The 19,663-nt window shown below is 33.0% G+C and overlaps 1 protein-coding gene across 6 annotated transcripts in view; it reads left to right on the plus strand.

Annotated features, from left to right (window-relative positions):
- The window catches only part of Rbp6 (RNA-binding protein 6), a 475,370-nt gene that overhangs the window by 250,154 nt on the left and 205,553 nt on the right, over window positions 1-19,663 (plus strand). For all 6 annotated transcript variants that reach the window (XM_064215506.1, XM_026639024.2, XM_026639026.2 and 3 more), the window contains exon 5: window positions 966-1,007. In XM_064215506.1, coding sequence (XP_064071576.1) covers window positions 966-1,007 — 42 coding nt within the window. The remainder of the gene's footprint in view (window positions 1-965; window positions 1,008-19,663) is intronic.

Below are 19,663 nucleotides of genomic sequence, written 5' to 3' on the forward strand. Positions count from 1 at the left end.
ATTGCTTACTTCTTATTTGAAACGCCTTGAAATATAACGAAGTTGTTGCTTTATAAATATAGAATATATATAATATAAAAATTAAAAGAAATCTTAGATCGAAAATATTTTATAAATTATTGTATTTAATAAACATAATTTATGCTGTATTTTTACAGTCTATAATAGTAGGTACCCTAAAGATTTCGAACCGAAAAAAAAACATTATCATTTTTACATACCTATCTTTATATTTCCTAATAATAAAATATTGAAATAAATTTATAACACATGATTATTAAGTATATCAATTTGACTCATTTAATATTATTAATTTTATCAGATTTCTAATTTGATTTTGAGACAGTACTATACATATATACATTACTGCATTGGTTTTTTTTATGGTATAGAGGTGGACTGGCAAATAGGCAATAAATGTTAATCCATTATAGGCGACAATGCGCCTAAAACCTTGGAAACTAAGATGTTATGTCCCTTGTAGCTCTGGCTCACTGACCCTTCAAACCGGAACAAAAAATAATTATTATTGTTGTATTGTTTGCCGGTAAAATATATTATGATTAGTTGGTGGTACCTACTTAAACGGGCTTGCACCTAGCCGTACCATCATGTAAACAATGCTTTATGATATTCATGAAATATATATAGGTAGTTATAGTAATGTAATCTTAAATGTTACGCTGACAAAATGTTAATCTGTTATATTTTTAACAAAATATTTATACTGTATGTAATTGTATAAACTAAATTTATATAGTGATTTGAATCATGGATTTTTTTTTGCGATACGAGACGATCGAATATTGGGCGTGCAGTAAAATGTTTCTTAAGATTTAAAACTTTAAATGTTACTCTTAGAGAGCAAAAAATATTTTTATATAATATAAGTAATAATAAACTTGATGTATCATTTGATATGTTGTCGATATAACATTTTCTAACTATACGTATCTTGTTTCCAGATTGACCCCAAAGTGGCCTTTCCCAGAAGAGCACATCCAAAGGTAAGCCTTTGATAACAATCCGTCAGATTGCGGCCAAACATAAATTGAAAATTAAACCTTGCTTTATTGAGTCCATTCAAACATAAAATCGCCGCAAGGGCACCCTACTCGACGAACTTACTACATATTGTGATTGTAAAACATCGTGGTCGGACGCCGTTTGTTTATTTTCAATTATTTACACAAAATATTATTTTAGGCTGGACATAACTCTCGCTCGCTATTAAGATGTTGGCTCATGATGCATAAATAACTAAGGGCTAATAATTTAGTATGCAGGCTGTGATCTTGAGACCGTCGGTACTCTATAACGCTCTGATTGAATCGCATTACTACATATTCAGTCCATTTGCGTTTCCATCTCTTTATATTAAATCTCAAATAGTAATGTTGGCGTATTTTATTCGAATATTGAACGCTCCCTAGTAGCATAATTTTCAATGTTTATTTAAAAATAAATTGTAGATTCACTTATAACTTCTAGTATTCGCATTATATAATTTTCCTTGTTGATCCAATCATTGTATACATAATATATATAATTTAAAAATGTCTTGTATTTAAAATTATTTTCTATAGTACGAACTTTCGATCGTAATTAGAAAAAAAAAAAATCTTAAAAGTATAACAAGTTTAGAAACGGATTCCAAGACTCTTTTTCCAAGGAAGTAGTATTTTAAAGTTTATAGAAAGCCGGACAGTTCTTGAACGAATAAAATAAATGTATGAAAGTAGAAATGGAGACAAAGTTTGATATAAACGCACGGCTTCTCGACTACGGGATTAAAGCTTCAAATTTTCTATTTATTTAATAAAATTCAAATCTTATATTTTATAAATTGTACAATACTACTGTGAATAATGGATAACTCTCAATATCGTATTAAGAGAGTTTGAACCTCGTTAAAACGACATGATATTTTGGTTCATCTAAAATTAATTTTTTTTTGAATAAACTAAAAATAAAACGCTACGATTGCCACACTATATGTACAAATCGAAGTTTCAAATAAGAAAAAATCTTGACGTACAAGGATTAAAACTGCTTGGTAAAAATAAAAGGAAAGCATGACACAAAGGACAATAGCAAAGTCATCCATCTTTCGTGGATAGTCCATCGCACAAACTACAATTTCTAAAGGATCCTTCGGTTTCTCAACAACACAAGCGTCTAATGTGTAGTCGGAGAGTAGGTTTTTTTGAACTCCAGTTTTTGCATGTACGTGCATCATCAGATATTATATTAAAATGCTCTATTGCTACGTTACTGGTGTGACTTACGGGCTACAATAAAATCTGAACTTGAAACTTTCCAAAATTGTTCAAAGCCTTCGTAAGAGTTTGATTGTATATAATAATAAGTAAATATATAACTTACTCATATAGATTTTAAAATAGTCATTTTATTCTTGCACACTGCAAACATATTAAAAGCGAAATTCGTGCGTTTCCTCGACGGAGTGCACAATTTCCGCTGCAGACAATCAAGTTTTGACGAATTTCCTACGTCATAATAATCAATATTAGGTTTCGCGCGCCGAGGCAAGATTTGTATATTGAATTGTTGTGAACGAATGCAATGTAAAAATAAATATCAAGAAGATTAAGCTGACGTCAAATATAGAATACGTTATAGAATATAATTGTTTTTGGGAAATCCTTAATAATTATTATAATTTAAATTTTAGTATGCTATGTGAAAACTCGGTTAGTTTTAAGAAAGTATAATCTGGCTTTGTAGATTTAAGTAAATGTGAGGTATCACTAGAAGAGCCAACCGCATTTAATGTAAATCGGTTTCAGACGCGCCTCGCTAGCACGGCTAGTTTTTTACATTCAAGTAGCGGCACTTGGGCTTTTACTTGAACTGGTATGGTTAGAATATTCCTCTTTTGTATTTTTGGCATTGAGTGCAGCCAATTGATAACAAATTTGAGTACATTACGGGCAATGTTTGCAATGCAAATGTTGTTTAAAAGGAAAAGAAACGTAACATTGATGTATGTACTACTCCATACAGTTTATTCACGAGCATATATTATTGAGCCTGTAATATTAAAGAGGTATTATAAGTTTTAATTGCTTAATTACTATTACCGAAATGTTATAAATCTATAAAACGGTGGAAAGAGACGGCACGCCAGTAAGTTCTTTTATATGGACATTAAACGTGATGGATGGTTTTAAAACATGGCGTTATATTACTCTATCCGAGCAAGCCATGCGGTGTTGCGTGGCCGGTCAAAGGGGATGCCGGCTATGCGAATTACATGAATACATTAAGGGAGCACTGCCTCATACATGTTAGGTACACTATAATGCTCACGAATAAATTTAGAGCATGTTCCTTTATCATAGTATTACCAAACGGCAACTATCTATGTAAATTCAGACGTTCTATAGATTATTCGATGATAACGAAGTGGCTATCGATTGTAAAATGTGATACAGACTCCGTCTGCCGTCTGAAGACACTCGGACAAGACACCTTTTACAGAAGTTAAATTACGATAGAGAAATAAATGCAAAGTTTGTTCGAAGTTGCACGGACAGTTGAATGAAGTAAACAGTATTCTGAAGGATGGAAAAGATAACTTTTTCTTTGCCTAATTATACGCTATGATAAACGATGCGCAAAATCGGATGATTCAGTCAGTACTTGTGGGCCGAAATTCAAATTTCTGATTATCGTTTGCCCGCTTCTGGTTCCCTTCTTACGCAAACAATAGAAAAAAGGGGACACCGCTCTCCAGGCGCAAGCTAAGAACAAAACAAACGAATTTTTAATATCGTCTTTATCGATAATTGAGACTCCTCGCGAAAACCTCTTATTTTGAAAACTTTTAGAGACTGTGAAAGAGGAATCGTGAAAGAAAATGGAATTGAGAGAAAAAACTTTTTTCATCTTCTTTGTTTGACATTGACAGTCACTAAACTTTTTATTTTCGTAGTGGATCTATTTAATTTGGGATCGATTCAGGGAATTTAATTGTTCGACATCTGGCAGAAAACGCTACGTGATATTGAATTTTTTTAATAGAAATTTCTGCTTCGTTGTGAGGAAATATATTCGTATCAATTACTTTGTGCTGTTACGCAACATAAATTTAGATTAGTTTTGGCGTTGCATTCGCTTTGATTCGTTTGAAATATCGTTTATGTTTTATAAGGATTTATTCTTATAAATACAGTTCCTTGTAAATTTCGTAGGTAGTTGTAGATAGAGGGCGGAGCGAGCAGGGAACAAAGACTAATATGTCATCTCGGCCAAGTTAATTGACGCGGTTTCCGCACCGACGCGGCGGAACGCAGACGTCAGCGTTTCCTTCGCTTACATATTTATTTGAAACAATTGCTGACTCGTACGCTCGACGTTTTCATTTTCAATTTCATATAATTAAAATTAATTATCATCGTTCCTATTAAAATGATTTTTACATCGTTAAATTCAATAAAACCATTTAGTTTCACTTGACATATATGAATAATGATGCTTCGGATTTTTTTTATTAATACCTATATGAAAAAAAATACATTTTTTTTCTTTTATTGCTGATAAAACATGTCGAAGAATCCTCGACATACAGCGTAAGTAACATTAAAACATTTAATAAAAATATACAATATTATGAACACTTATGACTCATTTCGTAGTAAGATATACCTATTTCTTATCGCGTGTCCAATTTATACCCTTTGCAGTCTCGACCTGGTAATATTATAGTTTGTTAGTGCCTGGCCTTCTTGATCGATCTGTCCATAGAAGACCTAACGGTCGTACTATAAATAAAATAAATCAAAGTCACTTTATAATTCAACCTCTACTTAAACACGATGAAAAAACATGTAATATTGACAATGTCTAGTCTTTACGTAAGTTTTTAGACTTATTTTGGTAAAAAGGTATTTATTTCGAAGTAAGTACATATATAATCTTGTAAGAATATATAAAACGGATAATTGAATATTCCCATATAAATGAATAGAGGCGTAAAGTAGTCTAAGGGAGCCTTAATTTAAAAATGATGTCCGTTCAAAGTTTATCCGAGGAGGTTTCAATTAAAAAGCTCTAATCGACCCCGAAACGGTCCCCGAAAATTGGTAGCATTTGTAATCACCATAGCGTGAGTTTATATTCCTTAATGGACTTTGCTGAAGTAGTTCCAACTCTCCTTACGGGTAAGATATTTGAGTAAAAACTAGCAACTACCGCAGAAATCGTAGATTGCGAAGTAAGGCGCCGAGCGGGTAGTGTGGCGTGGCGGGCCGCGGCGGGCCCACTTGGCGCGATTTAACGTGTTTCATTAAACGTTTTGTCGGTGTAATCGCAAGTAATTTAAGTGAAGAGAGCCCGGCTTCCGACTTTGTAAGTATTTTGTGTTTTCTTTTTTAATTACTTCGTTTTAACTTTGTTGTCGGGTTTTAAAGGCTGACTGACAGCCAAATAACAAAGTTCTTTGTAACTATTTAGGGTGGATTTAATGAAATTGTAGGCTTTTTATAGGGTAGCGCCTCGCGGAATAGGTGATTTGGATGTCTGGTTACACGAAATCGCACTCGTAGCGTTTTTATTGTAGTTTTTATAACTTTCAACACGCCTGTTGTTATTATTTCATCCGTTACAAAAATAAAATATTATTTGATAACTTTAGCAAATTGTATTAAAGGTCACCACTCGGCACTATTTTATAATTTAACCTCATATGACTCAAATTTAACAAATTATTTCATTAGCAAAAACATGCTGGAAACAGGTGCGACTGAAGTGAGCTGTCCAACAAAAATCTATTAAAACTTATAGAGCGCTAAAATGGCGCTTCATCTAAGTCCGATGGAACGTCGTTAATTAAAGGTAAAATACGACATATAACATAGCCGTGAATAATGCGAGCGGCGGCTGCAGCTTCACTCTGCGGTCGCGGGACTTATGCGCCGCTGGACGCTAGTTATGAGCTTCGTCCCGCCCATAAGTCACTCGCTACATCTGTTTCATTATTCTCCGAAGTTACCTTGATTATAAAGCAGCATTTTAGATGATTTCCCACTCCGATAGTGCGCTAGTTGAGTAGTCAGGTCGAGAAAAATGTGCACGATGCTCGCAGCTGTGTCCAATACATGCAAAACTTTGATTTTATATCGAATATTGCGGAAAATAATAAAACGCTTACTTTGTAATTTACTTTTATTGGACATAGAGCGTATGAATTATTGTAAACTTTTAGCATTGTCGGGTAGTTACGTTAGCCTTTAATAATCATGTTCGTTTCTATCGATAAAAAATAATAGTCATCAGTAATAGTATATTACTGATACTATTACTCGTTTGCTCGTAGCATTTACTGTGTTTTATTGATAATTCAAAAATAGTTCAAACCATATTTCATAGTTATAAAAAGCATTACTATACCGTTGCTTTAAAAACTATCAAAACATTACGGTTCGAAACAATCAATATACCATAAAAAAAAAAAATTTTTAGTGTCTTTGATGTCACATTGACCTTCACGATTAAGTCGTGTTGTTCCGGTAGAGGAAAATAGAATTACCATATCGAAACCCGTGAGTTTGCATACTATGATCCGATAATAAGGACTTTTTGGTAGCGTATCAAAATTCATTAACAAAATATAGCAGCACCTGAGCTATGGTTTTCAGCAATCAGTCTACCAACAAAAGTATTGTGAAGGAAAATTGGCACTAGGCATACAGCATTACAGCCGGCCAAAATAGTCTACCTCATCCTTTATTGTACAGAATTAATGATAATGAAACATTTGAGCGTACCCAAAACATAAGTACCAGGTACCTACTGAACGTCATATTTCTGGAGATGATGATGTAAAAAGCAAGCTCAGGAAGTGAAAAAAGTTAAATTGACGTACGTAATCTTTAAAGTAGGAACAATGACTGAACGAGGAAAAGAGTTTGTAGATGTGGCAAAAAAAGATGAATAAATGCGCTTGTAAAAAACAAATCGAAAGGGTTCTAAGGCTAGAGAGAGATCTGCGAAGGATACAAGTTTTACTATTGCGGGCGTGATGGTAAATGGAACATTGTTCGGATTGTGTTAAAACTTCATCTGTGACTAGTGTGATAAGTATAAGCTGTATAATTTTGGCAATAGAAATGATTGATGAACATCTGAATTTAGCATTCAATATAAAACAGTCCTTATAATATTGCGTGTGATTAAAAACCAAAATAAAAGTTTGGGAAAAACTTAGATATTATGCCTATGACAATATTCTCGTAGATGAATATGGTCCGGAGTAGGTTTACGAAAGAACCAAGAAAATATTGGCTTGACAATCAGTTGGTACAAATCTATACAAAGATTATATGATATGATTTCAGTTGGATTTTGGGTCTTCTCTGATATTTATATATTATGCAACTTTAACAATATATTCCGACTTACGAAACCCTGATGAAATAGACTGAGAAGTAGGAAATAGGATAAGTTCAGGACGAAAAAGTAGTGGCAAGCCACTATTCAAGAATTACAAGTACTCACTGACTTCTACTTAAATTATGCCCAAAAGATTCATAAAACTGTCATCAGAACTATGTGAAAAGATTGCTTTTGAGGAGCTCAGGTAAAAAATTTGAGAGGTTTTATAGCAACTTATGTATTGGAAATACTGAAAGGAAACCAATTATAATGTTATAGGCGTAAGGATCGAGGTAGCCATTTTACTAGAAGAGTATTTAGTATGGATATGAAAATAAATAGAGAAGTAAAAAGATAGATGGACTATGTGAGGAATGACAAGTGCAAGAATTGAGTAATTATTGAGGATTTGATGAGAGAGAAAGATAGACAAATAAATGAGAGAGATGAAAATACTGCACTGACCCCAAATACATGTAACAAGGGCAAGAACGGTGATTAATCTTCAGGATTCATTCTATTAAAAAGTCTTCTATATTCAAAGATAAGACATCGTTAGAATTTGATACGAATAATCGAATATCCTTAAATTGTTTCTCCTCATGTTCAAATTATTGGAGGATAAGGATTAACTAAATATATGCTTACTTTATATTACTTCCACAAGCGCTCGAACATCGACTGAGTTTTAGAAAACGGTCTTGAAAGGAAAAGTTCCACATACGAGTACAACGGGGAGCATACTTTGTAAAGAAATTGCATTTAATCATGTTGGGACCTCCTCATAACTTGTGCTTTCTCTCGTATATTTTATGAATTCCTACATACTTCTTGTCAACAATTACTTTCATAATTTCGTCGTCATGTAAAGTTTGGTACACCTCAAATTATTTTTATAATTTGAAGGCAATATTTTAGCCAAAAATCATTATATGTCGATAAGTTTTTCTATAATACAATATATAATATGAATTATTTTTATGAATTCGTCTGCGTGAAAAAAAAAATCTATTTTGCGTAAATTATTGTAAATTTAATATAGTAAATAAAACATTGTATTTTAAAGTTATAAGTATTACCCGTGGAGGCATCGCCCACAGAAGAGTATGCTATGCCCATAGAGATTGAATGAAGCATACCTTATATATTCAAAGCCCCGATAGCTATTGGACTTAAGATGTTATGTCCTCAGTGCCTTTGTGAATATTATTGATGTTTGGTAACAGAATAACTAACAAATGGGTGGTACCTATCCAGACGGACTTGCATAAAGTCCCACTAGTGTTCTGTATTTGAAATGTAGTTATTAACTTTTATTACTATTGTTCTAATTCGATATTCCATAGTTCTCTAGTTCAAAAGAAATTAAAACAGAATGCAATCGCGGAGCTACACAGATATTATTCCCTTGCGTACACTTGCTATGCATTGACAGTCAGATCAAGTATTTCCGCTCCGTTACATAGTTTGAACCTTCTTTTATTGGTAGTTTCCCATTGATTCTCATTATTTCAGAAGCAAATCCAATTTATTAATATTATAATAATTTATGTTTATTGGATAATCTGAACCCATTTTATATTGAGCCGAGATGGCCCAGTGGTTAGAACGCGTACATCTTAACCGATGATTTCGGGTTCAAACCCAGGCAAGCACCACTGAATTTTCATGTGCTTAATTTGTGTTTATAATTCATCTCGCGCTTGGCGGTGAAGGAAAACATCGTGAGGAAACCTGCATGTGTCTAATTTCAACGAAATTCTGCCACATGTATATTCCACCAACCCGCATTGGAGCACCGTGGTGGAATATGCTCCAAAACCTTCTCCTCGAAGGGAGAGGAGGCCTTTAGCCCAACAGTGGGAAATTTACAGGCTGTTAATGTAATGTATGTATGTATTTTATATTAGTCATAGAGTCATTGCTAAATAAGCGGTTTTTTTTTTAAATATTTACTAAGAAATGTTTAAGTAGATGTATGCCGTAGGTATAAGTTTCATTAAATATTTTATACGTAAAGTTGAGTACGCCTTTTCTATACGCCAATGAATAGGTTAAAAAGGTTTTATAGATCAATATGATACTTCTTTTAGTATTTTTTTCAATTGAAACCTCTGCTTTAGAAATATTTAGGTTCAAAATAGCTTGTCGTGTACTTATGGTAATTTTTCTAATTTAGTTCAGTTAGTTTTACGTGATGGCACCACTCATCATATATTCTACTGCCAAACAGCAATACTTGATACATATTGGCTTGGAAATAACATCTTAGCTCCCAAAGTTGGTGATATAATGTTAATATTCCCTACATTGTCAATGTATGTATATGCCAATAGGTAATGGTGACCAATTTCCATTAGGTCGCCAAATTGGCCGTTTGTCTACCTACATAAAAAAACACACACACAAACAGTTGTAGTATTTGCACATACATGACTTGCCTAGAACGAACCCTAAAAACAGTGATACCCACTTCGTCCATAGAGGGACATCATAGGATCGCTTGCGCATTCAACTATGACGCTCCGAGATTGACATAGTAACTAAATCATATTTACTTCACCACATAAAAAGTTAAGTGACGTAGTTACATATAACATTTTTAAATTAATATTTAAAATTCATTAAACTTTGATTTTGCATGATATCGTATTTCTATTCCACGATAGTCTTTGATTGCATAGAATAAATCATGAGTTATTTTATTTCATTCCCTTTGAAAGTATTCGCAATCAAGAACATTGATACTGTCGTCTCATCATGTCCGCTCAGCCACATCTGACAAGGAATGTATAATTTGCTTAAATAATAGCAATATTAATTAATAACTTGAAAGTCAACACCCTCACCCTGTCATTAGTTTGAACAGAGATGTATGAGTATATCAATCATTAGAGCGTTATCGCTTTCGCACACGACGTGCCTTCAAGTAACTTTGTCGTGTCTTGTTTGTGTTATTTGTGCTGGTTTTGAATAACCCTACGTCAAACTATTTATTTTGGATTTTAGTAACTATCTCCTTATTTTCCGATGATTCCATTTAATAGTATATAAAATAATAAGCTTCACGAAATTTTCATATTCATCTATGTTGTATAAGTATGGAATACTTAGACATCATTGTTTATGTATGAAATTGTTCTTTATGTTTCATTGTGACTTTATTTTGTAATAAAAGATGATACGCGAAATTCGTTTGTGCAGAATTTGGAAGGCAACGTTATTTATTCAGCGACATTTTACAAAGTAACAATTTTAATGTATAAATACAAAATATTCCAGCATGGCTGCCCGCAATCAAGCGCGGGTAATTATAGCTGTAATAAAAATTACATATATTTGTTTACATTCCGGATGTGGGCAGGAGTTTGAAGCGGGTATAGGATGCGGACCCACGCTTATCCAGGTCGAAATTCCGGACGAATTTAATATTTAATCTCACCCTCTCCTAGAACATTTACCGGTCCCGAAATACCCTATCCGTGGGGCCACATCAGTTCAGTACAGTTTTTTTAATCGTTCGGACAAACACTTGACGTAGTCGTGATGGATGATGGTACAGCCTGGGTCACGTTTTGTCATTTTATTAATGCTAAAATTGGCAAACGGTGACGTGGTTAAAACGCGAAAAGAAATTGGCTTCTTACGTTTAAATTAATCTCAGAGCTTTTGAAATGTTTACAAAAAAAATATTCGAAAATAAATTTCTTTTTTATTGCATCTAAAGTATTCTTTTTTTTAAATATCTAATTGAGAACAGTGCGTGTCATTTTATTTTTATAATAGTACGTACTAAAAAAGTATACGGTTGTAAGTAATATTTGTTAATAACTTATAGTGTTGTGTACTTAAGTGTTATAATAACCGTCAAAACGTTTCAGCCGAGTAAGTCAGCGACTAGACTCTGGGTTAATAGGGTGTCATCGTATGATGGGTCGTCGCCTTACAAGTTACTTGTTCATCAGGAGTCGCACGACACTATCCTATCGACACGAATATACTAATATAATATATATATATATATATATATATATATATATATATATATATATATATATTAATATAAACTCCATACAATATTTTTTCTATGAGGAATAGAATCTCAACTCTTGTAATGTTAATTAGTATGCTACATTTGTTACGTGGTAAATTACTACGTGGTATATAATAATACTTTGGATAATACGTAAATTTTTAATAATTTTGCCCTTACTCATATAATATCTCGTTTTATTTTAATTCAGAATTAAAATTGTAAATTAATTTATGAATTTTTAAATATTGATTTGGTTATATAATGTCTAGTAAATTAAAGAAGAATTTAATGTTAAGGAAAATATGTTAATAAAAAAAAAAATGTTTCCTTTATAAATTTATAAAAATGCAAGGCGGGAAGTCCGTGCGTTTTTGTTTCATTTCTTTAACACAATTTAGTTAAAGACTTTAAGATTTGGCAAGGGGCCGATTGTGTATATAAAGTTGTTCTGGCGTTGTGTGCTGGATTTAATTTAATATTCTTAACAGTTTTAAGAAAGTTTTAGTTTTATGATATATTTCATATCATAAAATTATATTTTAATCAATAAAACTGTTCGAAGTTGACTGAATGGGCTTTGAAATGAGAAAAGAGCACAGAGCATAAAAATAATATTTTAACAGGCAATTTTATTTTAGTTTTAAATGTCAATCTGCCAAACTATATCGTCAAATCCTTAAAATTTATAAAAACGATAAACATTGAAATACATCTTTTATTAAAATTACCCTATAAATTCAAATCTTTAGCAATTAGAAGGAAAATATTATGAACAAAATTCTAAACTAATTTACGTTTGCTCTCTAACATCATCTCGTAGCTGAGATATTAAATTTAGGCTATTCAATTTGATAACCTCATTGTAAGTTGATAAAAAGGTTTTCTGGTTAACATAATTTAACTACTTATTATTTTATATAAGTTAGCATTGGCTTACTACCAAGCCCTTGTCCTTCATTTAAATTAAATCTATTACCCACTGAAAGTTCCACACTTTGCAAAATACTTCACTTAGTATTATATATTTAAATATCGAAGACAAGACACCAGTACTGTTTCAAAATATACGAATTCGAAAACTACCAAACGAGTGCAAACACAATCCAGCGGAAGGCGGTGGTACACACCCGACTTAAATCAAATAACTGTATTGTTTTTAGCTTTGTAAGCTTCAAGTGCAATAGCGTTGGTGGCGGATGTTCTTGCTCCGTCTCTAGTCTGTAGTCTATGATATTGCTCCACGCCCTTTTCATGTAGCGCGGGTCTTAAGGCGACGCAGCATACACGCAGCACGCAACAATTTTGGCTCACTTTCTCGTATCCGTGACGCCCGACCTAACTACAGTTTATCCATTTAATTGCCATTTTTTTTTGCAGAGGAGCCTTAAGCTTCCACCATATCTCCTCGCGTCGCAATTACGGAGACGTCTTATGATAAATCTGGTGTAATTTGCATGAGATAGCATACGCTCTCAACTTTCACACGAAGCTTCCTGCGCTTGTCGTTTATTAAGTTAGGAAACGTTTCCAAGAATGAAAATGACTTATTTAAGTACTAACTACTATCTTGTTATTTACATTGACTTTCATTAGGTTTATTATTATACCAGATGTTTTAATGCGATAGGACCGATTATATCAGACTTAGGAAATGTTTAAGGAGCTGCTTTCTCGAAGAATTAAGGAAGACTATGTTTAAGTAAAGAATATAGGTGTAATATTTGAAACAATTTGCAAACGAAAATTCGGTCTCTAAACAATTTTTCTCTTGGAAATAAGATGCTAAGAGGCAAACGAAACAGACAGTACAATCTGCACGTTGCAACGCGGCGAATCGGCGGCCGACACCCCAAGGTTCCGCAGTCCTGTTCGCCAATCTCGACATTTTTTCTAGATACCGGTGCTTTGTTGAGCGGCAAAAATTGTAACGTCAGCAGACCGCCCTGCGGACTGCGACGGGGGCTATTTGTCGAACGATGCGCCAAAACATCGCATCGCAATCACACGGAAAAATTATTCCCCGCTAGATTGCTAGTCTTCGCTTTTTGAAGCTACATTTACGTTAGCGGGTTTTATATTGTGCGGCGTATGAGATAGAATTCGTATTATCTTGTTGGCAAGCACTTCGATACCGATTTTTGTTTCAATTCAATTCGAACAGAGATTTTGATAGAAAAATAGAGCTGTAGAAATTATCGAGGCGCGCTTTTATCCGCCCACATCGATATGCAACTTTTATGATGAAACACGTTTTTTTTTTTTAAATTATTTGTACATATAAAGTGTGATACGAAATAAACCGGCTAATAGCTGATATTTTTATTCGTAACAAATGCCATACAGCGAGTCCGTGTAGCATTTACGGGGAAAGAAAATATCAAATATCGACATACTATTTATTAATATAACTTTTACTATGATGAGGGTTATTTGGCTTCTACTAACAGTTTGCTTGACTAAAAGCTTTTAGATTTAATAATACATAAACAATGATCGTTCATAATCAAACAACAAGTCCATCAAAATAATCATTTGCTTTATGAGAACACTGTCGATATGTGACATTCGGTGCGGTAATTAATGCAAATCAATGGTGGGACGTGCGATTGATTCTGGTCTAGCGGAAAGCCGATCAATTACGCTAATGAGCCCCGAGGATCCGTATCGCTGACGTTTCAATATTATGCAAATACTTATGATTATTTCTAAGTAATAACGGTGAGAGTTCAATTCAACGCTCCGAATGCCAGTTACTGATTACGTTGCGAACTTACATTTCCCAGTAAAACTTGAAAGGATTTTTAAAATGAATAAAATACTGAGAAGTAAATATGGTAATACATTTTTACAATTATTTCGTCTATGTGTGTAATCGGGCATCTTCGTTTTACATCTTTGCTTTCGTCATACATTGCTATGTATTTTCGGATACGTACAAGAAAATTTTACTAACACGCCAAGAGTTTCGGCGCCTGAGAGTCCTAGCATTTGTAAAAATCGAACGCAACGCACACGCCGCTTCTTGTGATTGTCAGTGAACAGAGATGAACTTGTCGGAAAGCGCAATTTTACGCGAATAAAACCTTTTTGAACATTTTCACGGGCCTCAAAGAGCAGTCGTACCTTAAAAACTAAGTTTCGGTCGTTTTGGTCAAAAGACAAATTCAAACAACGAAAGATTAGTCAAATGCGTCCCTGAGCTTCAAAGTAAATTAAACATCTGTAATAACTGCAAGAAGAATCAGAAAGGTAAACGCCTTCAGTATGGCAAGCAAGTATGCCCATTGCATAATGGGAGGGATTTTTGTGATATTTGTGGACTTGTATTTCTTCACAGTATCTACTAGAATCTATTTCTGTTTTACCATGTTGATTAGTATGCTTATTAAGGTTTGATTAAAGTATAGAAGAATAAGTGTTTAATTTAAATTTGTAGGATGTGGCTGATTGATTATGTCGATCCAAAAAGTACAAGTTCAACACATACTGAATCCATCTCACGGTCTGTATATGTCTGACGAAACTTTGGCTGTATCTATACCAAATAGATTTGGAGAAGGGTATCAGTAAAATATAATTTGGACCATCTATTACATGGTTCTAGTTCTATGTACTTGCGAATAAATTAACTGAAAAATGTTATTCGTTTTAACATCGAAACAAAACTATTTTACGGCAATGCAAAGTAAAACGAGCCTCATTGGAAATTAATTTAAGCATAGTAAGTATACAAGCAAACGTATAAATACAGTCGCAAACAATATATTTCCGAAGTTGAGTGATCAAGAGTCAGTCTTAATATGAAGTACGTTCCTTCCTCATTTCGTTTCAATTTGGTTTATAAGACGTATTTAAGAGAGTAGTTACGAGAGAGTTACTACTTGCTGTTCGTGCACAAATATAAATAAAATAGTTAATTAATGTTTATAATTGCAATAAATTAGAAATTAATTTATTTAATATACAGATATAAAGATGGATATATAAATGGTAAGTAGGTATCAAGTCAAAGTCAAAAATCTTTATTCAATATAGAAATGTTACACTTGTTTATTGATAGTTAAAAATCTACCACCGGTTCGGAAATTAATACCTCGGACCCGAGAAGAACCGGCGAAATAAAATCAGTTAAAGTATAAAATGATTATTATAATAGAATTGATATTATTTATCACGCATAAATTATTGTTGTTTTTAAGATAAGAATAAAATTTTATGGTAGAATTTGATAAAAACGTTTCGAAACTAATGACGCTTATACAAAAAGAAACTTCTGCCACGTATACTGCGATGCAACGGATTATTATTTTTAATTGAGTGTTTAAGGAGTAATAACGCATCGCAAATAAAAATTAAATAATAAACTGAATTGCAAATCGAATAAATGGTAAAAGCTAAATAATTTAGGACTAAAGATAACATTTCCATGTAAATAAATAAATTACGTTTAGTAACTTTGTAAATAATCTTGATTAAGGCAATTTACTTACAATTTTATATGTGTCACATGTAAATATTGTTCTATATTAATTATTTACCTTTATAATAACTATGTTGAACTATTTGGTATGAGAGAATTAGCTGTTTACAATATATATTCTTTATTGATCTTAACGCACAAAACCAAAACCTAACGTAACCAGAGGCTCCTGCACATGGACGACTAAAAAAAAAGAATTAATTACGTTTATCAGTGTCACAATGTTATAAACTGTATTTAAAAGGATGAAACATAACTTTAAAAAAAAAAAGTAATAGCCATATGATTATTTGTTTTTAATAATATACAGATTATTTATTGCAAAAAATCCAATTAGAGTTATCGTTGTTAAATTTATTATTGCGTAAACTTCAATTTTCCAGTCGGTAAATAGTTGCTACATACTTAGTCAATAATGTTATTGATGATATTCAATGCCGTAACGAGATCATGCTGATGATGATGACGAGGTGTATCGAAATGGTTTCGGCATTATGCAAATGCTATCAGCAATAGCCGGAAAGCATCTGTCGAACATCACCGTTATCAATACAGAACAAAGGCCTTCTCAATGCGATAGGTCTCATGTTTAAAGCGATTATTAGGATTACAGAACTCGAAGATATACTTAGAATAAATAGTAAAGCGATTGTTTGGTATTAGCACAACACATGCGAAATTATTATACGTGTGTTTACGTAGATTTGGAACGTTCTCGATCGTTCAATGAGTTTGATTTTTTTAGTTTCACAGAATAAGATTAGTGCTCTCGTTTCATTCGTAATGATTGGATTTATATAGACATTAGCCCCGAGTATAGAATATTTCCTCATACTAAAACTAAGAGGCGGAAAACGACATTATTATGAGTAATGGAAGGACACAGGATTTGCGGAGGACAAATGAACAAAGAAAAGTTGCTACATTTCTCGTGACAGCACAGAGAAAAATTCGAAGATATCATATATGTCCTCGAATGGAAACTTAGTGAACAATACTCCACTTATGTGCAATAAACTGTATCAAACAAATAAAGAACTACCATAAGTGCTCTTGTAAGACGTAATATCGCGTTAGTAGTCATAAAAACTACGCGGATAGTGTAAACAAGGGTAGGGTTGGTAAGATATAACCGCAATGCACCAAAGTAAGTGACGTAGCTTCTTGTAGGGCGACACTGACGAGATCGTTTATCAAAGTCAATATCGACTGTCGACACTCAGCCACACATATTATAGCAAGTACCTATTACTTGCACACGCGTGAATGTCGTAGGCCAAGTTCGCGGGATTCGGATTGAAGTTTACTGGGTTGATGGTTCATATAATTTATGACGTATGACATCGTTACGAAACATTTTCCCGTTCTTTGTTTTTGTTTGGATTTGGACAAATGTTATGCTCTATTTACATTCGTGACTAGATTATAAGTTAGTGGAAAACGCACGTGTGTATCAAATGACTCTTAGTTTAGGTGGTTTGATATTTACTGCTCGGATGCTCGGCATAAATATTAAAAAAAATAATGTCGAATTTAAAATTGCTAAGAAAATGACTCACTAGAGATATTTAAAAAAAATCCTCACCATCAAAAATTTTATATAACGTCTAGAGGCCTACAATGTAATACTTTATAAATATTATTTAAAAATATATGTAGAAGAAATTTAATTCGTTCATATGAATATTATATGGAATTCTCCGACATTATACGCGCATAAAGCAAGAAAGGCGTTTGACAGAAACAGAACAAGCTAACAGAAAACGTAGAAAACAATACAACGAGCAATACTGACATAAATCAAATTTTTGTATTCGTACTGACTCGATATTTCTAATATTAAAAAGCAACTCAAGGCGGGTCCCGCATCTTATAAGATCGCCGCCTGTAGCGACGGCAACTATTAAAAATAAAGAAACTGGGGAGCGTATTTCAGTTGTCATATTTCACGGTTTGGTCGATGTATAAACACGTTCTCCGTTCAATCATCCGACGATAGGCGGCGCCAGCATACGAATAAATCAAGCCTCTCACTTTTTCACCTGCCATACACAAAAGCCTTCGCACTGAAACTTGATTCGGATTATTTCTGACGAAATATCTGCCTATTTGTTATACTATTGATACGGACGAACGTGTGTTGCGTAAGTTTGTACTCGTTTATAAGAAGGATAGAGTGCAAATTACTATAGTAAAATGTGCATGGAATTCACTGTTATGGGATACGAAAAATGTCGCCTTGTCATGTCGTAATAGGTGTCAATGATCCCTAAATGTATTCGTCGTTGTATACCCGTGTTCCTTAAGTGATTCTCAAACATCGGCATCATTAAAATTTTACGCTGTCATAAATATTGTCGCGATCGCCTTCACCGAAAGTGAGTAATAATTAAATTATGTCGTAATAGCGCGTCATATCTACGGCGATAGTACAATCTGTGAGGACGATCGAGCTAAGGAAGCTGTGAGGCATCTCATTGCGGTGTCGGTAAGTGCCTATTTGAGGCTACGTAGCCACTTACGTACAACGCGGGCCGATAGCGTAATCCGAATCGACATCTATTGTGCGTTGTGATACTGCCAACGGAATATGTGTGCATCGAACTATTCCGAATCTATAATCGCTATAAATGGATTTAATGCAAATTTGGTTTCGGTCGTTTCAACGCAAGTTTGATTAAAATACTGATCTCCTTGAAATTTTCTTCAAAACATCTTGCACTCTATTTCATTAAATGATATTTTTATTTGTATATTTAGTATTTGTTTATTTATTATTATTATGAAACTTACCTAATGTCCAGATCATTAGAATGCTTGCCCGAATACATTTTATATTATATTATTATATAAACAAAATTACTGTTTATTTTTGAAACCAAAAGTTGTTATATGTTGACTTTCTTGCTTAAAAGCACCTTAAGAATATATTATTATAGAATATAAAATTAATCAAAAATCTAAATATAAAAGCACTTTTGAATGTACAGCATTGAACTAAATGTAAAGCTACCACCGGCTAGGAAAGTAGATTCTACCGAGAAGAACCGGCAAGAAACTCAATAGTTACTCTTTTCCAGTATTTTAATTGAAGAATGTCAGTAAAGTAAAAAAATATATTTATAGGATTTTTCATCTTCAATATAATCTTGTATTGAGTAATATGACTTATTTAACAACATTTTTTTTGCTATGAGCTTCAGATTTTTTAATGCAATTAGTAAAAAAAAAAATTAAATCGAAGCAGCTCTTGTTTAGTTCAATTTTAATAATTTCACAAATAAACAATAAATACTAACTGAAACTACATCCAACATAAATGAAACAGCGATGTGAATGAAGCTAACTACAGTACCTAATCGTCTGAGGATGGTTTAATAACTAAATTGAAATTTACATAAATACAGTAGTGACTTGCGGCTGTTATCATTCAATTAAATAAGATTTCGCGATACTCTGAATACACCTGTTTAACAAACCTCTCGGTAACCTTTTGACGCCATTTATTTTAAAGCTTATTTTATGAATGGGGCGAATAAGCAATAACTTTGCATAAACAGCAGTAAAGGGTTAACAGTCAAACGGTATAGCTGCATCAATTAGATTTATAATCGTTGTTTTATAATTAAATTAAGTCAGTGCTTACTTATATTACTTTATATATATATATTATTATATTACTATTTTCAAATATTGTTTCATAGACATCGATTCAGTCATTTAATGAATAAACATATTTTTATTTATAT

The sequence above is a fragment of the Vanessa tameamea genome, chromosome 8 (assembly GCF_037043105.1).
Source record: "Vanessa tameamea isolate UH-Manoa-2023 chromosome 8, ilVanTame1 primary haplotype, whole genome shotgun sequence".
NCBI lineage: Eukaryota > Metazoa > Arthropoda > Insecta > Lepidoptera > Nymphalidae > Vanessa > Vanessa tameamea.